This window comes from Oncorhynchus gorbuscha, linkage group LG24 (genome assembly GCF_021184085.1).
Source record: "Oncorhynchus gorbuscha isolate QuinsamMale2020 ecotype Even-year linkage group LG24, OgorEven_v1.0, whole genome shotgun sequence".
Taxonomy (NCBI): domain Eukaryota; kingdom Metazoa; phylum Chordata; class Actinopteri; order Salmoniformes; family Salmonidae; genus Oncorhynchus; species Oncorhynchus gorbuscha.
The window spans coordinates 47718527-47741175 of NC_060196.1; the positions used below are offsets into that span (position 1 = coordinate 47718527).

Genomic DNA, 22649 nt, shown 5'->3' on the forward strand with positions numbered 1-22649 from the left:
TTATTTATGACTTATTACAACCCACAACCTCTTACTGGTTTCCTACAGGTTTTATTTATGACTTATTACAGCCCACAACATCTTACTGGTTTCCTACAGGTTTTATTTATGACTTATTACAGCCCACAACATCTTACTGGTTTCCAACAGGTTTTATTTATGACTTATTACAACCCACAACATCTTAATGGTTTCCTACAGGTTTTATTTATGACTTATTACAACCCACAACATCTTACTGGTTTCCTACAGGTTTTATTTATGACTTATTACAGCCCACAACATCTTACTGGTTTTCTACAGGTTTTATTTATGACTTATTACAGCCCACAACATCTTACTGGTTTCCAACAGGTTTTATTTATGACTTATTACAACCCACAACATCTTAATGGTTTCCTACAGGTTTTATTTATGACTTATTACAACCCACAACATCATACTGGTTTCCTACAGGTTTTAAGTTACTGGTTATTATTACTAGGTTGGTACTTGCTGGTTTTTACTTGTACTACATGTTTATTTACTGGTTTCTTGCTGGTTCTAGGTGTAAACTTACTGGTTTTCCTGGGGGTCCTGGAATTCCTGGAGGTCCAGATGCTCCCAATATGCCCTGAGAGAAGAGGGAGCAAGAGGATGGTGGGAATTAAATTATGAAGATGATGAGTAGCTAACAGATTCTGTAACGTATGCTATCTGACATAAGACAACAATGGTAAGGGTCTTACCTGAGATCCAGTCTGTCCAATTTTACCGGGGAGGCCGATTGGGCCCGGGGCTCCCTAAAGACAAAGAGGAAGAGAAAAAGACGGGGATCTTCATCCATCTGGCAGAAGAGGATACACTGCCAATGTAATTCAGTTCAGAATGTAATATGTAGTGTCTGACTAGTTCCAGAAGAGGATACACTGCCAATGTAATTCAGTTCAGAATGTAATATGTAGTGTCTGACTAGTTCCAGAAGAGGATACACTGCCAATGTAATTCAGTTCAGAATGTAATATGTAGTGTCTGACTAATTCCAGAAGAGGATACACTGCCAATGTAATTCAGTTCAGAATGTAATATGTAGTGTCTGACTAATTCCAGAAGAGGATACACTGCCAATGTAATTCAGTTCAGAATGTAATATGTAGTGTCTGACTAGTTCCAGAAGAGGATACACTGCCAATGTAATTCAGTTCAGAATGTAATATGTAGTGTCTGACTAATTCCAGAAGAGGATACACTGCCAATGTAATTCAGTTCAGAATGTAATATGTAGTGTCTGACTAATTCCAGAAGAGGATACACTGCCAATGTAATTCAGTTCAGAATGTAATATGTAGTGTCTGACTAGTTCCAGAAGAGGATACACTGCCAATGTAATTCAGTTCAGAATGTAATATGTAGTGTCTGACTAGTTCCAGAAGAGGATACACTGCCAATGTAATTCAGTTCAGAATGTAATATGTAGTGTCTGACTTAGTTATTTTTTTTGGAGGAAGTCTTTAATTAAAGGGATATAATGAACAAATAGCTACTTACAGCGAGCCCAGGCAGTCCGGGTCCCTACAGAGAGAGAGAGAGAGAGAGAGAGAGAGAGAGAGAGAGAGAGAGAGAGAGAGAGAGAGAGAGAGAGAGAGAGAGAGAGAGAGAGAGAGAGAGAGAGAGAGAGAGAGAGGGAGAGAGAGAGGGAATGGGAAAGGGAAAGGGAAAGGGAAAGGGAAAGGGGAATGAGAGATTAGTTAAGTCTGTGATTAGATTAGTTAAGTCTTTGTAATCATATAATCACAAACAAATGTGCATAATAACTCATGTATGATTTGTTTCAACAATTATCTTATTTTAATTGAATTAAGAGCAGATGTGTCTACAGAGACAAAACACTAGACAGACAGTGTTCATCAATCTAACCCAAACGTAGAGAAAGCAATCAATGTGTGTTCAATGTTTAATGTGTCAAAATAAGTAATGGAATTCATTGAATTCAATGCTTCATCCGAGCATATCACTAACTCCACTCTGTCAATACAGTACAGTCTTTCTAGTCGTCTGTCAAATATAGCTAAACACCACCATCTAGTGTGCTTTACTGTAACTACATGTATTCTTACTCAACCTGCCTTAATCACAGATCTTAGGATCAGATTACCTTGACTCCAAAACATTAGCGGGATGAACAAATATCTGACCCTGTATCAGAGGTATTGGACCCACTGTACACGGCTGTTGGACGAGACTAGTTATAGTAAATCAGTCAGCTGCTAAACGCTGTTATGCAAGTGTTATGTAACCCCTCTGACTAGGGTCTCCCCATACCTCTGTAATCCTAGTTAGGTCACGTGTTTGGGTAAAACTCTGGGCCCTACTGATGACGGAGGGTTAGTTCCAGTGGATTTGTAGTGTTCAGGCTATATGTAGTCTGTACTGAACAGTGTTCAGGTTCTGTTGAGTCCGTTAGTACTTACAGTGGGTCCAGGTTCACCACCAGGCCCAGGCTGGCCCTGTAGAAAACAACAATAAACAACAACAATAAGATGAGGGTTTATTCTCTCATAGTTTGCATCCCACCATGGTCCTTACCTTCGGTCCAGGGTTCCCGACAGGACCCCGATCTCCCTTTGCTCCAATCAAACCCTAGAGACGTGGAGAGATAGAGCGATGTGTTCAGTCGGTTTGGATCACCAATAGAGTGTTACTTTAGTTCTGGACTTCAATAATGAGGTTGTCGTAAATATAAGATTGGTTTGTATTCATTATGTGCTCTAATATCACAGCACTGTAAGGTGACTTCTGTCTTTTCTAATGCTAAACTTTTATTGAACAGCAGCACTTTCAAATGAAGGTGACATATTGCACCTTTAGTGCCTGCCAGAGCCTGGGGATTGTGACATCTACTATACATGTGACCTGAATTCCCATTACAGCACTGAGACTATCAGCAGTCTGATTGGATTTGACACTTCCAGGTAATCGGCAGGAAAATTAGGATTGAGATTCCGGGCCGGATTACAGGGTAAATCCCTGTGGAATGTTTCTCAGCATGTGACTGTGAGACCAGCAGAGTGTGTTTCCGTTACCTTATTTAGAGAGAAGCAGTTTCCTGAAAACAGCCACCTTCATAACAACATGAAACTCAGTCTATCTAGCTAGGTTACAGTACATCCATGCATCAGGACTTACATCAATGCTGCTCACTCCTACAGGTTTACACAAACACACAAACATTGTCTCTATTTTCTCTTTCTCACTCTCTCTCTCTCTCTCTCTATTTTCCCCCACAAATTCATCCATTTATCTCTCTCTCTCTCTCTCTCTATTTTCCCTCACAAATTCATCCATTTCTCTCTCTCTCTCTCTCTCTCTCTCTCTCTCTCTCTCTCTCTCTCTCTCTCTCTCTCTCTCTCTCTCTCTCTCTCTCTCTCTCTCTCTCTCTCTCTCTCTCTCCTTCACATTTTCTTTGTCTTGCTGTCAGTCTCTTACAGACACACTTAGCAGCTGATTGACAGGAGACTTACGTCAATGCCATTCTCTCCTGGAGCTCCACCTGGACCAGGTTCACCTGGCTCCCCCTTCAAGCCCTGAGAACAGAGACACAGCCATAGTCAGGTATACAAACACACACATCAGAGATATTGTCAGTGTAAAGTGCACACACTCACACAAACACTATTGAACATGCACACAAACACACACACACACACAAAGAAACACCCTTGAATATGCATGCACACACACACACACACACACACACACACACACACACACACACACACACACACACACACACACACACACACACACACACACACACACACACACACACACACACACACACACACACACACACACACACACACACACACACACACACACACACATATATGCATATACAGTAACTTACTGTTGGGCCAGGAGGACCAGGAGGTCCTTTCTCCCCCTGTGAAGAGAGAGAGGAACAAGAAAGAAAGACATGATATTAACAATTGGTGTTGTATGTTCACTACTTTCTGAGATTGATGACATGGAAGTCAGTTTATGTAGATTACGAAGTCCTTGATATAGAATTCCTTGATGACAGCCCCTTGTTGATCTGGAAAGATTGGTGGAACCTCCCCTGACCTAAACAGAAGACTATGGCTATATCTCAATACCGAACAGTGACTTCCTTACCTTATCTCCTTTCCTCAATCTGAGTAAAGTATTTTTGCAGTCCCTAATCTACATTTTTTTTTAACCCTAACCCTAACCTTTACATAACCCTAACCCTAACCTTTACATAACCCTAACCGAACCTTTACATAACCCTAACCTAACCTTTACATAACCCTAACCCTAACCTTTACATAACCCTAACCTAACCCTAACCCTTTACATAACCCTAACCTAACCCTAACCCTAACCCTAACCCTAACCCTAACCTTTACATAACCCTAACCTTTACATAACTCTAACCCTAACCCTAACCTTTACATAACCCTAACCCTAACCCTAACCTTTACATAACTCTAACCTAACCCTAACCTTTACATAACTCTAACCTAACCCTAACCCTAACCTTTACATAACCCTAACCTAACCTTTACATAACCCTAACCTAACCTTTACATAACCCTAACCTAACCTTTACATAACCCTAACCTAATCTTTACATAACCCTAACCTAACCTTTACATAACCCTAACTTAACCTTTACATAACCCTAACCTAACCTTTACATAACCCTAACCTAACCTTTACATAACCCTAACTCTAACCCTAACCTTTACATGACCCTAACCCTAACCTTTACATAACCCTAACCTAACCCTAACCTTTACATAAACCTAACCCTAACCTTTACATAACCCTAACCTAACCCTAACCCTAACCCTAACCTTTACATAACCCTAACCTAACCCTAACCTTTAGATAACCCTAACCTAACCCTAACCTTTACATAACCCTAACCTAACCCTAACCTTTACATAACCCTAACCTAACCCTAACCCTAACCCTAACCTTTACATAACCCTAACCTTTACATAACCCTAACCTAACCCTAACCCTAACCTTTACATAACCCTAACCTAACCCTAACCCTAACCTTTACATAACCCTAACCTAACCCTAACCTTTAGATAACCCTAACCTAACCCTAACCTTTACATAACCCTAACCTAACCCTAACCTTTACATAACCCTAACCTAACCTTTACATAACCCTAACCCTAACCTTTACATAACCCTAACCTAACCCTAACCCTTTACATAACCCTAACCTAACCCTAACCCTAACCCTAACCCTAACCCTAACCCTAACCTTTACATAACCCTAACCTTTACATAACTCTAACCCTAACCCTAACCTTTACATAACCCTAACCCTAACCCTAACCTTTACATAACTCTAACCTAACCCTAACCTTTACATAACTCTAACCTAACCCTAACCCTAACCTTTACATAACCCTAACCTAACCTTTACATAACCCTAACCTAACCTTTACATAACCCTAACCTAACCTTTACATAACCCTAACCTAATCTTTACATAACCCTAACCTAACCTTTACATAACCCTAACTTAACCTTTACATAACCCTAACCTAACCTTTACATAACCCTAACCTAACCTTTACATAACCCTAACTCTAACCCTAACCTTTACATGACCCTAACCCTAACCTTTACATAACCCTAACCTAACCCTAACCTTTACATAAACCTAACCCTAACCTTTACATAACCCTAACCTAACCCTAACCCTAACCCTAACCTTTACATAACCCTAACCTAACCCTAACCTTTAGATAACCCTAACCTAACCCTAACCTTTACATAACCCTAACCTAACCCTAACCTTTACATAACCCTAACCCTAACCTTTACATAACCCTAACCTAACCCTAACCCTAACCCTAACCTTTACATAACCCTAACCTTTACATAACCCTAACCTAACCCTAACCCTAACCTTTACATAACCCTAACCTAACCCTAACCCTAACCTTTACATAACCCTAACCTAACCCTAACCTTTACATAACCCTAACCTAACCCTAACCTTTACATAACCCTAACCCTAACCTTTACATAACCCTAACCGAACCTTTACATAACCCTAACCTAACCTTTACATAACCCTAACCCTAACCTTTACATAACCCTAACCTAACCCTAACCCTTTACATAACCCTAACCTAACCCTAACCCTAACCCTAACCCTAACCCTAACCTTTACATAACCCTAACCTTTACATAACTCTAACCCTAACCCTAACCTTTACATAACCCTAACCCTAACCCTAACCTTTACATAACTCTAACCTAACCCTAACCTTTACATAACTCTAACCTAACCCTAACCCTAACCTTTACATAACCCTAACCTAACCTTTACATAACCCTAACCTAACCTTTACATAACCCTAACCTAATCTTTACATAACCCTAACCTAACCTTTACATAACCCTAACTTAACCTTTACATAACCCTAACCTAACCTTTACATAACCCTAACCTAACCTTTACATAACCCTAACTCTAACCCTAACCTTTACATGACCCTAACCCTAACCTTTACATAACCCTAACCTAACCCTAACCTTTACATAAACCTAACCCTAACCTTTACATAACCCTAACCTAACCCTAACCCTAACCCTAACCTTTACATAACCCTAACCTAACCCTAACCTTTACATAACCCTAACCTAACCCTAACCTTTACATAACCCTAACCTAACCCTAACCTTTAGATAACCCTAACCTAACCCTAACCTTTACATAACCCTAACCTAACCCTAACCTTTACATAACCCTAACCCTAACCTTTACATAACCCTAACCTAACCCTAACCCTAACCCTAACCCTAACCTTTACATAACCCTAACCTTTACATAACCCTAACCTAACCCTAACCTTTACATAACCCTAACCTAACCCTAACCCTAACCTTTACATAACCCTAACCTAACCCTAACCCTAACCTTTACATAACCCTAACCTAACCCTAACCTTTAGATAACCCTAACCTAACCCTAACCTTTACATAACCCTAACCTAACCCTAACCTTTACATAACCCTAACCCTAACCCTAACCTTTACATAACCCTAACCCTAACCTTTACATAACCCTTACCTAACCCTAACCTTTACATAACCCTAACCTAACCCTAACCCTAACCTTTACATAACCCTAACCTAACCCTAACCCTAACCTTTACATAACTCTAACCCTAACCTTTACATAACCCTAACCTAACCCTAACCCTAACCTTTACATAACTCTAACCTAACCCTAACCCTAACCTTTACATAACCCTAACCCTAACCCTAACCTTTACTTAACCCTAACCCTAACCCTAACCTTTACATAACTCTAACCTAACCCTTAACCTTTACATAACCCTAACCCTAACCCTAACCTTAACATAACCCTAACCTTAACATAACCCTAACCTAACCCTAACCCTAACCTTTACATAACTCTAACCTAACCCTAACCTTAACCTTTACATAACCCTAACCCTAACCCTAACCCTAACCCTAACCTTTACATAATTCTAACCTAACCCTTAACCTTTACATAACCATAACCCTAACCCTAACCTTTACATAACCCTAACCCTAACCCTATCCTTTACATAACCCTAACCCTAACCCTAACCCTAACCCTAACCTTTACATAACTCTAACCTAACCCTTAACCTTTACATAACCCTAACCCTAACCCTAACCTTAACATAACCCTAACCTAACCCTAACCCTAACCTTTACATAACCCTAACCCTAACCTTTACATAACTCTAACCTAACCCTAACCTTAACCTTTACATAACCCTAACCCTAACCCTAACCTTTACATAACTCTAACCTAACCCTTAACCTTTACATAACCATAACCCTAACCCTAACCTTTACATAACCCTAACCCTAACCCTAACCTTTACATAACTCTAACCTAACCGTAACCCTAACCTTTACATAACCCTAACCCTAACCCTAACCTTTACTTAACCCTAACCCTAAACCTAACCTTTACATAACTCTAACCTAACCCTTAACCTTTACATAACCCTAACCCTAACCCTAACCTTTACATAACCCTAACCTAACCCTAACCCTAACCTTGACATAACCCTAACCTAACCCTAACCCTAACCTTTACATAACCCTAACCCTAACCTTTACATAATTCTAACCCTAACCTTTACATAACCCTAACCCTAACCCTAACCCTAACCCTAACCCTAACCCTAACCTTTACATAACTCTAACCTAACCCTAAATGGTGTGCAATTGTTTTGTAAATGCCTTATAAATGGTTTATAATGGACCGTTAAAATAAAGTGTAACCCGCCCTCAATATTGCTTTCAATTAGCCAGTGTTTCAGATCAGGAATAAGAAAGATCAGATAAGGAGAGGAAGCCACTTTAGACCACTGAGATGCATAGTATCTAGTAGTGACATCAACCTATTGCGTATACACCTATCCAGTTCCATACAGATCTGCAAGGGTCATTTTGTCACAGGTGGAGATGAGGGGGAAACTGCTTTTTTTATATCCAGCCATGATTGACAGCTCATGTTTGCTCCGCCCTCAATGTGGAGTGAGGGAACTTTCCAATCATGATAGGACTGGATAGGTATATATGGCAGAAACTAGTTGGAGCTATTGCTGACACCTACCCTAGTCTACTCAGGTCTGCAAAGGAGAGTGAACAAGGGGAGGTGGGATGGAACAACCTTTTTGGAATGAAATGCAGCCGGCATCTACAGTTGGCCAGAATTGTGTTTCACGGCACTCTTATTACAGCCCACCCTTTGGTGACATCACATACCATAGCAGATAAATATCTGACCCCGGAGCCCTCAAAAGCTATTCCAAGTTCCAGCCCACTAGAGAGGATCCATGTTCACATCAAACATCAACCTGCAAGTCCATAGCCTTCCATTAGTTAGATAGGGAATGTCCAACTGACTGAGGGAATTGACATAATCCTAAAGCATTATCTTTAACAGTAGATCTACCTGGCTTTGAGGATGAAATGGCTCTTCAACTAATTGCATTGGATTAAAGCATGCCTAACTTTTAACATCACAATCGTTTTGGATCATACAGGCATCACCATTAGTTTCTTCCTTTGTCCACTCATGGTGTAATTCTGTATTCTCAACATGTTTTCAGAACATGGTTTTGTTTAGACTGAGAATACCTCAAAGGTATCACATCACTGCGATATGATCCCGAACCTTTCCCTCGGGAAGGAGGTAAAGCCCCCAACTCAAAGACGTCTCTCGCTGAGGGAAACAGAGCTCTTTTGTTCCGCTGTGTTTTCATTCCGTCCGCCCCCTGGTGGTGTAACCGCTGTACTACCTCAGAGCGCTCTATTGGGTACAATGCCCGTCTTTGTGACAATCTGTTGGCTCAGGGCGAAGCGGAGGTAATACTCACATCGATGCCGTCGGACCCGGGGGTGCCAGAGGGCCCAGGCAGGCCGGGATTGCCCTGAGGTCCTGGAGGACCGCTCTGGAAAAAAATGAAAACAAAATGGAGCGTTTAGAAGTGTGCAGAGGTTTTGTAGATAATTACCTGGCCTTAGAATGTATCACTGTTTGGTATTCATCCAATTGGATACATATTATTTGCATACTATAAAGAACATGTGAGATAACTGTAATGCATTAAAACATTTCACACGTTTTGGGATTGTGTGTGTATTTTATTGTAGGCCTTTTGATAATGGAGACACGATTAGTTCTGATAATGGAGATATGACTAGTTTTGAACCAGGTGCTTTTTGAACCAATGTTTGGATAGTCCTAATTGATAAATGAGTCACAGCAACGTCACATGAGACAATCACACATGATCAAATGAGAATTAATAGCTACAATTAAATGTTATATTTCATGTGAATACAATCCTAGAAACAAGACAAATGCATCATAAACTTGAAGTGAATGAATCACCTAGAAACATCCCCCATACCCATCACATTTTATAAAGCATGTAAGGCCAATACAAATCCAATACCACTGGTAGCCTACTCTCTTCCAACCTAAAAGGGTTGTTCAGCTGTCCTCATAGGAGAACCCTTTGTAAACCCTATTTGGTTCCAGGTAGAACACCTTTTCGTTTCGAAGTAGAACCCTTTCCACAGAGGTTCTACAAGAAACCCAAAAGCTTTCTATTTGGAACTTAAAAGGGTTCTAGCTGGAGCCAAAAATGGTTCTCCCATGGGGACAGCCGAAGAACCCGTTTGGAACCCTTTTTTCTAAGACTGTATTTGGAACAATGTAAGAAATGTAATCAAATTATCCAGAGCTCATGAAAAGAAATATGACTGATGAATGAGGGTTTTTTTCATATTGAAATGTAAAAAATTGCACATCCTGTAATAAGTATATTGCTTCCAAAATGGGTGTAAAACAAAAATATTTGTCACCAAGTATCTAAGGTAGTAGGTAGGGGGAGGAAAGATGTTTACCAAAGCACTCCCCCCATCCCATCCCCTTCCTTTGGAAATGCAGTTCCTTGAATCGGTCTTATGCAGTCACAACACAGAATCTACATACTGTGTGGAGATGTATTCCAGAATTCTGCCAATCATTTAGTTATAAGGATGGGAATTCAATACAATGGTCCTGTTTGTTCAGACAGATCCACTGGTAACTTTCTGTTGGATAGCACGTAGGTGTGATTTAGTGGAGGGCATCTTCAGGTCGGTCATTCTCTGTGTGTCTGTGTGTGTGTGTGTGTGTGTGTGTGTGTGTGTGTGTGTGTGTGTGTGTGTGTGTGTGTGTGTGTGTGTGTGTGTGTGTGTGTGTGTGTGTGTGTGTGTGTGTGTGTGTGTGTGTGTGTGTGTGTGTGTGTGTGTGTGTGTGTGTGTGTGTGTGTGTGTGTGTGTGTGTGTGTGTGTGTGTGTGTGTGTGTGTGTGTCCAGCTGAATTCCAGTGTAAGTGCCGCTCTCCCTTGATGACTCTGTCCTGAATCTCCTTTTTGACAAACATTTGAAATGGTTTTGTCTCCCCTCCAACTGCTCTTCAGGAATAAAGGAGACATTCCAATTCTTCATCTGTATTCAGGTAGAAACGTCATCCACAGAATCAAGGCACATAGTCCATGGCAGGAAGATACACTATATATGTATGTACAATGCCACATCACACAACACACACAAATACACACACTACACAACTGATCTTCATGCAGCTCTAGAGTCATCATTACAACAATGTTATGAATATGATGATACAATCAAGCCCTGAAACACGATTGAGGTCATTCACTTTTCTGAAACAACCCAATTCCAAAATGTATTTTTCCAACCACAACTAGCCAGTGTGACAACAAAACCAAGCACAGTAGTCCCCATCTACCTTCACCACTAGTCCCTCTCTCCAAGGGAACTTCTATCCCACCATACCCCAGCCAGAAGCAACTCAGCCTGGGTACACCCCTAACCTCCCCTGTCCACTCCACTCACCACTTGGGCCAGAGCCAGGCACAGAGTCTGCAGGGCGACCCAGCTCTTCAACACAGCCGAGAGTCCAGTCATGATCCCTCTCTCCTCTCCCTCTCTCTCTCCTTAGCACTAAATCCTCTCTTCTCTTGCTTTCTCCCGCTCTCCCCTGTTTTCTCCTTCAAGCCGGGACAGAAACGTTAGGGAATCCAAAGGGGGATGGGGGCTATGTGCACAGCCCGAAGATTCCACCCAGTTAAAGTGGTGTAGAGGAATGGTTGGATGGAGGGAGAGATGGAATGAGAGAGAGGTGTAACGCAGCCCTACAGCCTGCCCCAGTGAACACAGGAGCTCCTGAAAGCCCCTCACACACACACACACATACATGGAGACACAAACACACACACACACCAAGACACACACACACACACTGAGAAACACTTGTACACACCGCTGCCTCATGAATAATGTATCCCCATAGACAGGTTCCCACAATCTCATTGGACAAACAATGCTACTGCTCATGAATATGCACACACACAGCCAGATTCCCACATGCTGATTGGACACAAATGCTATCTAGCTCCGCCCTGAGGAAGGGGATAAGTGATTGAAGTGATTGAAACTTGAGCGGCATGCCCCAAACCTACAGTCACTCGCCCCCTATCCCCTAGTTAGTTGTGTGGGTCTGACAAGATTGGATAGGTGTAAAGGCGTCTGCATGCATCCCATCCAAAACAGTTCGGAACAGTTGCTGAATATATTATGATGACATTGTCTGACGTTGTTGTTGGTTTTGGTGTTCGTCAAGGGTTTTTTCCAAGGGTTTTTTCCAAGGGTTTTTTCCAAGGGTTTCGGTTTAGAAGTACAGTTTCTACTGCTTCTACAGTTTCGCTTCGGTACTGATGCCCAGCCCGGTACACTTCCCGTAGACGGCCACATAGAGATGTCAGATTTGATAATTCCTAATAAGACACTTATTTCATCACCTTTGTGCACAAAACATCCATTGAATTATTCAAAAAATTGTCGCTGAGGCAGATAATTTTCATCACAACATAACATTTTATATTTATCAAAATGTTTTTGGATGAGGTGTTGATGCTGTCGTTGCTCGAGCTGCTCCTTGTGCACATTGAGTCCTGGTGTGCATGTGATGTTGGTCCATACAAATCAGATATACAGTGGGGCAAAAAAGTATTTATTCAGCCGCCAATTGTGCAAGTTCTCCCACTTAAAAAGATGAGAGAGGCCTGTAATTTTCATCATAGGTACACTTCAACTATGACAGAAAAAATGAGAAAAAAAATCCAAAAAATAACATTGTAGGAGTTTTAATGAATTTATATTATGGTGGAAAATAAGTATTTGGACAACAGCAAAAGTTTATCTCAATTACATCTACTTTTAATAATTAAGTATATTGAATACTTGTAGACTTTTACTCAAGTAGTATTTTACTGGATGACATTTACTCCTAGTATTTTACTGGATGACTTTTCTATTAATGTATCTTTACTTTTACTCAAGTATGACAATTGGGTACTTTTTCCACCACTGCACTAAAGTAACTCAAACATGTTGCGTTCTTTACACTGAGAAAGGGAATGCTTGACAAAGGCATTGTAAAGATGACTCCAACTGTAATAGTTCCTGATTAAAAAATGAGACTGATAATCACATGAATGTCTTCTTAGTTCGTTGCAGATATGCTATCACTTCTTACAGTTGACCTCTAGGAGGCGGTATGGTTCATGTTTTTGCATCTAGGTCTTGTCTGCTCTCTCTTGTGATGAAATGCTGCTCTCTGCTGGTCATTTCTAGTTCTTGCGGTTAATATTCCAGAGTTGGCATTGAAGTTGCCAATGCATTCCCAATGGACAGTAGTGCCTATTAGGCCTATCCTGTTGATGTCTATAACCATGGTACACAATAATCGTATTTTAAACAAGCATATTTTCTTTCCTTGCAAGAAAACTTAGAATTTAAAAAAGGCATTGCATAATCTGACGTTAACAAGAATAGATTTTTTTAAACAAGGTAAAAATTGACGGCCATTATGGATGAAACCCATTTGAGCGAGTAGTAAACATTTCAGAGCAAAGCAGAAAGCATAATATGATAATATCACAAATGTACAGCTCAGGACAAATTTTAAATAGAAAGAAATAAAACAATGACATTAAGAAGCGTGATGCTCAGCAAAGACATCGCTTGATAGAATGGCTGGCGAAAGTAATCACCACCTTGGCATTTTTCAGATTTTGTTGCCATACAACCTGGAAATAAAATGGGGGCTTGTATCATTTGATTTACACAACATGCCTACCACTTTGAGTATGCAAAATATTTTTTATTGTGAAACAAACGGAATATGACAAAAAAACAGAAAACTTGAGCGTGCATAACTTTTGATTGAATTCTAACTTGAGATCCCTGTACTCAAAAGTTTTGCTGAGATTTCACACACCAATTTATGTATGATGCACAAGCTCATATTATACATCTATCTCAAGTTAGGATCAACCCTACGTGACTGAGAAAGATTCAGCCTTTTGCATTTAAACGGCTCTATTTTCATAATTCATCTGTTCAGAGTTTTCTGGAAAATTCCTCAACCGTAATTAGAAACACAACCACTTTCTTAGACCACAACCTTTTCTAAAAGAGACATCAACAAGAACAAAGTGACGATGCACATGCCTTAACACTAGAACAAGTATAAAACTTTAACAGGAAGACAAATGAATACGAGTGGAGAATCCTCTCAGTATGTTCAGCCTCCTCCAAGATGAATGCTGTATGTTTGTTCATGTTAGTATATGGTAGTGTAAGGTAGTGTATCACAGGAGGCTGCTGAGGTGAGGAAGGCTCATAATAATGTCTTGAACACACATTGGAATGGCACATGGAAACCATGTATTTGACACCATTCCAACTATTCCACTCCAGCCATTACAACAAGCCCGTCCTCCCCAATAAAGGTGCCACCAACCTCCTGTGTATTGTGTGGTGGTGTGTATGGTTGTGTGTGATAGTGTGTATGGTAGTGTGTATGGTAGCGCGTGTGTGTGGTCGTGTGTGGTAGTGTGTATGGCAGTGTGTGGTAGTGTGTGTGGTAGTGTGTGTGGTAGTGTGTGTGGTAGTGTGTATGGTAGTGTGTGGTAGTGTGTGTGGTAGTGCATGGTAGTGTGTGTGTGGTAGTGTGTATGGTAGCGTGTGTTGTAGTGTGTGTGGTAGTGTACAGTAGTGTGTGTGTGTGGTAGTGTGTATGGTAGAATGTGTTGTAGTGTGTGTGGTAGTGTACAGTAGTGTGTGTGTGTGTGTGTATTGAGGTGTGTCCTTGGGTGTGTCAGAAGAACATGTGTACCAGGAGTGGGAGTAAGATAGCAGAGAATGACAGGTGTGTGTTAAAGAGGTGTGCATATATAGGAAGGAAATGTGTGTGTGTGTGTGTGTGTGTGTGTGTGTGTGTGTGTGTGTGTGTGTGTGTGTGTGTGTGTGTGTGTGTGTGTGTGTGTGTGTGTGTGTGTGTGTGTGTGTGTGTGTGTGTGTGTGTGTGTGTGTGTGTGTGTGTGTGTGTGTGTGTGTGTGTGTGTGTGTGTGTGTGTGTGTGTGTGTGTGTGTGTGCGTGTGTGTACAGTATGATATGGTGTGTGTGCATGTTGTGTGTCTGTCTACGAAGTGGCATCCTTTAAATAGGCTATCAGGTCCTCTCTCTCTTTCTTCTTCTTGATACCAGAAAATATCATCTTGGTACCTGGGATGTACTTCTTAGGGTTCTCTAGATAGACCATTAGTGTCTTCTCCTCCCAGACTATACCTACAACAGAGGAACAGAGAGAGAGAGAGAGAGAGAGAGAATGAGAGACAGTGAGAAACATGGTTTGTAATGAAGATGTGTACTTATATGTACAGTCATGGCCAAAAGTTTTGAGAATGACACAAATAAGAGTTTTCACAAAGTCTGCTGCCTCAGTTTGTATGATGGCAATTAGCATATACTCCAGAATGTTATGAAGAGTGAGCAGAGTAATTGCTATTAATTGCAATGTCCCTCTTTGCCATGAAAATGAACTGAATCCCCCAAAAAACATTTCCACTACATTTCAGCCCTGCCACCAATGGACCAGCTGACATAGGTGTGAGTGTTGACGAGGACAAGGCTGGAGATCATTCTGTCATGCTGATTGAGTTCAAATTACAGACTGGAAGCTTCAAAAGGAGGGTGGTGCTTGGAATCATTGTTCTTCCTCCTTCATCCATGGTTACCTGCAAGGACACATGTGCCGTCATCATTGCTTTGCACAAAAAGGGCTTCACAGGCAAAGATATTGCTGCCAGTAAGATTGCACCAAATCAACCATTTATCGGATCATCAAGAACTTCAAGGAGAGCGGTTCAATTGTTGTGAAGAAGACTTCAGGGTGCCCAATAAAGTCCAGCAAGCGCCAGGACCTTCTCCTATAGTTGATTCTGCTGCCGGATCGGGGCACCACCAGTACAGAGCTTGCTCAGGAATGGCAGCAGGCAGGTGTGAGTGCATCTACACACACAGTGAGGTGTAGACTTTTAGAGGATGGCCTGGTGTCAAGAAGGGCAGAAAAGAAGCCACGTCTCTCCAGGAAAAACATCAGGGACAGACTGATATTCTGGAAAGGGTACAGGGATTGGACTGCTGAGGACTGGGGTAAAGTCATTTTCTCTGATGTTTCCCCTTTCCGATTGTTTCAGGCATCTGGAAAAAAGCTTGTCCGGAGAGGACAAGGTGAGCGCTACCATCAGTCCTGCGTCATGTCAACAGTAAAGCATCCTGAGACCATTCATGTGTGGGGTTGCTTCTCAGCCAAGGGAGTGGGCTCACTCACACTCAACACATCCTCCGAGAGCAACTTCTCCCAACCACCCAGGAACAGTTTGGTGATGAACAATGCCTTTTCCAGCATGATGGAGCACCTTGCCATAAGGCAAAAGTAATAACTAAGTGGCTCGGGGGAAGAAAACATTGATATTTTGGGTCCATGGCCAGGAAACTCCCCAGACCTTAATCCCATTGAGAACTTGTGGTCAAACCTCAAGAGGCGGGTGGACAAACAAAAACCCACAAATTCTGACAAACTCCAAGCATTGATTATGCAAGAATGGGCTGCCATCAGTCAGGATGTGGCCCAGAAGTTAATTGACAGCATGCCAGGGTGGATTGCAGAGGTCTTGAAAAAGAAGGGCCAATGATGCATCAACTTTATGAAATTGTCAATTAAAGCCTTTGACACTTATGAAATGCTTGTAATTATACTTCAGTATTCTATCGTAAAATCTGACAAAAATATACACTGAGGCAGCAGACTTTGTGAAAATGTATATTTGTGTCATTCTCAAAACTTTTGTCCACAACTGGACAGCCAGTGTGTCAGTCAAATCAAATCAAATCAGTAGTATCTAACAATTCACAACAATACACACATCTCAAAGTAAAATCATTGAATTAATTAATATATAAATATTAGGATGAGCAAGGTCGGAGTGGCCTTGACCACAGTAAGGCTTTCTGTCCTATTTTACTGTTCAGGTTTCAGTCCCCACAGTAAGGCTTTCTGCCCTATTTTACTGATCAAGTTTCAGTCTCCACAGTAAGGCTTACTGTCCTATTTTACTGTTCAGGTTTCAGTCTCCACAGTAAGGCTTTCTGTCCTATTTTACTGTTCAGGTTTCAGTCTCCACAGTAAGGCTTTCTGTCCTATTTTACTGGTCAGGTTTCAGTCCCCACAGTAAGGCTTTCTGTCCTATTTTACTGTTCAGGTTTCAGTTCCCACAGTAAGGCTTTCTGTCCTATTTTACTGGTCAGGTTTCAGTCCCCACAGTAAGGCTTACTGTCCTATTTTACTGGTCAGGTTTCAGTCCCCACAGTAAGGCTTTCTGTCCTATTTTACTGTTCAGGTTTCAGTTCCCACAGTAAGGCTTTCTGTCCTATTTTACTGGTCAGGTTTCATTCCCCACAGTAAGGCTTTCTGTCCTATTTTACTGTTCAGGTTTCAGTCTCCACAGTAAGGCTTTCTGTCCTATTTTACTGTTCAGGTTTCAGTCTCCACAGTAAGGCTTTCTGTCCTATTTTACTGGTCAGGTTTCATTCCCCACAGTGAGGCTTTCTGTCCTATTTTACTGTTCAGGTTTCATTCCCCACAGTAAGGCTTTCTGCCCTATTTTACTGTTCAGGTTTCATTCCCCACAGTAAGGCTTACTGTCCTATTTTACTGGTCAGGTTTCAGTCCCCACAGTGAGGCTTACTGTCCTATTTTACTGTTCAGGTTTCATTCCCCACAGTAAGGCTTTCTGCCCTATTTTACTGGTCAGGTTTCAGTCCCCACAGTGAGGCTTACTGTCCTATTTTACTGTTCAGGTTTCATTCCCCACAGTAAGGCTTTCTGCCCTATTTTACTGTTCAGGTTTCATTCCCCACAGTAAGGCTTTCTGCCCTATTTTACTGTTCAGGTTTCAGTCCCCACAGTGAGGCTTACTGTCCTATTTTACTGTTCAGGTTTCATTCCCCACAGTGAGGCTTTCTGCCCTATTTTACTGGTCAGGTTTCAGTCCCCACAGTGAGGCTTTCTGCCCTATTTTACTGGTCAGGTTTCAGTCCCCACAGTGAGGCTTACTGTCCTATTTTACTGTTCAGGTTTCATTCCCCACAGTAAGGCTTTCTGCCCTATTTTACTGTTCAGGTTTCAGTCCCCACAGTGAGGCTTTCTGCCCTATTTTACTGGTCAGGTTTCATTCCCCACAGTAAGGCTTACTGTCCTATTTTACTGTTCAGGTTTCATTCCCCACAGTAAGGCTTTCTGCCCTATTTTACTGTTCAGGTTTCAGTCCCCACAGTGAGGCTTACTGTCCTATTTTACTGTTCAGGTTTCATTCCCCACAGTAAGGCTTTCTGCCCTATTTTACTGTTCAGGTTTCAGTCCCCACAGTGAGGCTTACTGTCCTATTTTACTGTTCAGGTTTCATTCCCCACAGTAAGGCTTTCTGCCCTATTTTACTGGTCAGGTTTCAGTCCCCACAGTAAGGCTTTCTGTCCTATTTTACTGTTCAGGTTTCAGTTCCCACAGTAAGGCTTTCTGTCCTATTTTACTGTTCAGGTTTCAGTTCCCACAGTAAGGCTTACTGTCCTATTTTACTGTTCAGGTTTCAGTCTCCACAGTAAGGCTTTCTGTCCTATTTTACTGTTCAGGTTTCAGTTCCCACAGTGAGGCTTACTGTCCTATTTTACTGTTCAGGTTTCAGTCTCCACAGTAAGGCTTACTGTCCTATTTTACTGTTCAGGTTTCAGACTCCACAGTAAGGCTTTCTACCCTATTTTACTGTTCAGGTTTCAGACTCCACAGTAAGGCTTTCTACCCTATTTTACTGTTCAGGTTTCAGTCTCCACAGTAAGGCTTTCTGCCGTATTTTACTGTTCAGGTTTCAGTCTCCACAGTAAGGCTTTCTACCCTATTTTACTGTTCAGGTTTCAGACTCCACAGTAAGGCTTTCTGTCCTATTTTACTGTTCAGGTTTCAGTTCCCACAGTAAGGCTTACTGTCCTATTTTACTGTTCAGGTTTCAGTCTCCACAGTAAGGCTTTCTGTCCTATTTTACTGTTCAGGTTTCAGTTCCCACAGTGAGGCTTACTGTCCTATTTTACTGTTCAGGTTTCAGTCTCCACAGTAAGGCTTTCTACCCTATTTTACTGTTCAGGTTTCAGACTCCACAGTAAGGCTTTCTGTCCTATTTTACTGTTCAGGTTTCAGTTCCCACAGTAAGGCTTACTGTCCTATTTTACTGTTCAGGTTTCAGTCTCCACAGTAAGGCTTTCTGTCCTATTTTACTGTTCAGGTTTCAGTTCCCACAGTGAGGCTTACTGTCCTATTTTACTGTTCAGGTTTCAGTCTCCACAGTAAGGCTTACTGTCCTATTTTACTGTTCAGGTTTCAGACTCCACAGTAAGGCTTTCTACCCTATTTTACTGTTCAGGTTTCAGACTCCACAGTAAGGCTTTCTACCCTATTTTACTGTTCAGGTTTCAGTCTCCACAGTAAGGCTTTCTGCCGTATTTTACTGTTCAGGTTTCAGTCTCCACAGTAAGGCTTTCTACCCTATTTTACTGTTCAGGTTTCAGTCTCCACACTAAGGATTACTGTTATATTTTGCTGTTCAGGTTTCGGTCTCCACACTAAGGATTACTGTTATATTTTGCTGTTCAGGTTTCGGTCTCCACACTAAGGATTACTGTTATATTTTACTGTTCAGGTTTCGGTCTCCACACTAAGGATTACTGTTATATTTTACTGTTCAGGTTTCGGTCTCCACACTAAGGATTACTGTTATATTTTACTGTTCAGGTTTCGGTCTCCACACTAAGGATTACTGTTATATTTTACTGTTCAGGTTTCAGTCTCCACACTAAGGATTACTGTTATATTTTACTGTTCAGGTTTCGGTCTCCACACTAAGGATTACTGTTATATTTTACTGTTCAGGTTTCGGTCTCCACACTAAGGATTACTGTTATATTTTACTGTTCAGGTTTCGGTCTCCACACTAAGGATTACTGTTATATTTTACTGTTCAGGTTTCGGTCTCCACACTAAGGATTACTGTTATATTTTACTGTTCAGGTATCAAATCAAATCAAAATTTAGTTGTCACATGCACCGAATACAACAGGTGTAGAATACCTTACCGTGAAGTGCTTACTTACAAGCCCTTAACCAACAATGCAGTTCAAGAAAGAGTTGTATTTGACAGTCTATAATGCCTGTCCAGACATGTAGCTCCATCTGACAGTCTATCCTGCCTGCCCATACATGTAGCTCCATCTGACAGTCTATACTGCCTGTCCATACATGTAGCTCCATCTGACAGTCTATCCTGCCTGTCCATACATGTAGCTCCATCCGACAGTCTATCCTGCCTGTCCATACATGTAGCTCCATCTGACAGTCTATCCTGCCTGTCCATACATGTAGCTCCATCTGACAGTCTATCCTGCCTGTCCATACATGTAGCTCCATCTGACAGTCTATCCTGCCTGTCCAGACATGTAGCTCCATCTGACAGTCTATCCTGCCTGTCCAGACATGTAGCTCCATCCGACAGTCTATCCTACCTGTCCATACATGTAGCTCCATCTGACAGTCTATCCTGCCTGTCCATACATGTAGCTCCATCTGACAGTCTATCCTGCCTGTCCAGACATGTAGCTGTATTTCACAGTCTATCCTGCCTGTCCATACATGTAGCTCCATCTGACAGTCTATCCTGCCTGTCCAGACATGTAGCTGTATCTGACAGTCTATCCTGCCTGTCCAGACATGTAGCCCCATCTGACGGTCTATCCTGCCTGTCCAGACATGTAGCCGCATCTGACAGTCTATCCTGCCTGTCCAGACATGTAGCTCCATCTGACAGTCTATCCTGCCTGTCCATACATGTAGCTCCATCCGACAGTCTATCCTGCCTGTCCATACATGTAGCTCCATCTGACAGTCTATCCTGCCTGTCCAGACATGTAGCTGCATCTGACAGTCTATCCTGCCTGTCCAGACATGTAGCCCCATCTGACAGTCTATCCTGCCTGTCCAGACATGTAGCTGCATCTGACAGTCTATCCTGCCTGTCCAGACATGTAGCCCCATCTGACAGTCTATCCTGCCTGTCCAGACATGTAGCCCCATCTGACAGTCTATCCTGCCTGTCCAGACATGTAGCCCCATCTGACAGTCTACCCTGCCTGTCCAGACATGTAGCTGCATCTGACAGTCTATCCTGCCTGTCCAGACATGTAGCCCCATCTGACAGTCTATCCTGCCTGTCCAGACATGTAGCTGCATCTGACAGTCTATCCTGCCTGTCCAGACATGTAGCCCCATCTGACAGTCTATCCTGCCTGTCCAGACATGTAGCTGTATCTGACTGTCAGACTGTAAGACATAGTGGAAATGTACCAGCGCTCCACTAATGACAATCACACACTGCTACTGTACATTACTTCATTGGTATCCACTACATGAGATATTGTCAAACCATTCCTCTTATGATTATCTTGCGTTGGACTAGTAACCGAAAGGTTGCAAGTTCGAATCCCTGAGCTGACAAGGTACAAATCTGTCGTTCTGCCCCTGAACAGGCAGTTAACCTACTGTTCCTAGGCCGTCATTGAAAATAAGAATTTGTTCTTAACTGACTTGCCTAGTTAAATAAAGGTTAAAAAAATAAATACAAAAATCTTATGATAGAGAGAAAGTGTCATCCATACAGATGTGCTAATTATGAAAATTGACACTGACACACACATGTAATCACGCACGCACACACACACACCACACACACACACACACACACACACACACACACACACACACCACACACACACACACCACACACGCACACACACACACCACACGCACACACACACACACACACACAACCACACACACACACACACACACACACACACACCACACACACACACACACACACACACACACACACACACACACACACACACACACACACACACACACACACACACACACACACACACACACACACACACACACACCGAGTGACCCTTACCCTTGTTGGTGTTGGCCTGTGTGTAGGAGTATCCAGGTGACTGTCCTGTCTTCCGGCCAAACAGGCCCCAGAGGTTAGGTCCCACCTTGTGTCGTCCCCCCTCATCCACCGTGTGGCACTGGGAACACTTCTGGACAAAAGTCTTCTTCCCTTTCTCTGTGTCCCCCATTGCAACTTGCTCTCTGTCTTAGACAGAAAGAGAACTCTGCTGTCTGCCTAAATAAAACAAAGGTTGAGTAGCAATTATGGAAACAAGCTACATTTAGTGTAGTTACATGTAGCCTCGTGACACCAATATATAACCTGTGGTATGCATGTCAGGATATGTGTCCTCGATTAGTACTGACATGTCCCATTTCTCCCAATGATGTCACTATATTTTGTGTGTGGAACATTTTCGCTCCTTGCACAGTGGAGAACCCAATTATTAACCAGCCTGGTCTAATAGACTAGACGTATTATAGTAAATGTAAATCCAAATTACTCAAATTAGTATGATATGTTATGTTTGGTGTGGTTACAAAAGACAGAAGGTTACTTAACTCTTGTGTTGTCTTAACATTCTGTATACTCCCCTTGTCCCAAGGGTAAAAAATGACCCG

At 41.9% G+C, this 22649-nt stretch overlaps 2 protein-coding genes across 2 annotated transcripts in view; both read right to left on the reverse strand.

Moving 5' to 3' along the window:
- Nucleotides 1-11796, reverse strand: part of LOC124012936 (collagen alpha-2(IX) chain-like) — a 41038-nt gene extending 29242 nt beyond the window's left edge. Inside the window, exons 1-9 of the mRNA XM_046327012.1 lie at nt 11461-11796; nt 9426-9500; nt 3887-3922; nt 3501-3563; nt 2566-2619; nt 2451-2486; nt 1528-1551; nt 729-782; nt 560-613 (exon numbers count right to left, since the gene is read on the reverse strand). Of these exons, the coding sequence (XP_046182968.1) occupies nt 560-613; nt 729-782; nt 1528-1551; nt 2451-2486; nt 2566-2619; nt 3501-3563; nt 3887-3922; nt 9426-9500; nt 11461-11532 (468 nt within the window). The 5' untranslated portion in view covers nt 11533-11796. The remainder of the gene's footprint in view (nt 1-559; nt 614-728; nt 783-1527; nt 1552-2450; nt 2487-2565; nt 2620-3500; nt 3564-3886; nt 3923-9425; nt 9501-11460) is intronic.
- Nucleotides 11797-15075: 3279 nt separating this feature from the next.
- Nucleotides 15076-22216, reverse strand: LOC124012965 (cytochrome c iso-1/iso-2-like). Its single transcript, XM_046327065.1, has 2 exons — nt 22048-22216; nt 15076-15259 (listed from the first exon to the last, which is right to left on the reverse strand). The coding sequence occupies exons 1-2, from the start codon at nt 22214-22216 to the stop codon at nt 15114-15116; spliced, it is 315 nt and encodes a 104-aa protein (XP_046183021.1). The 3' UTR covers nt 15076-15113.
- Nucleotides 22217-22649: the final 433 nt, after the last annotated feature.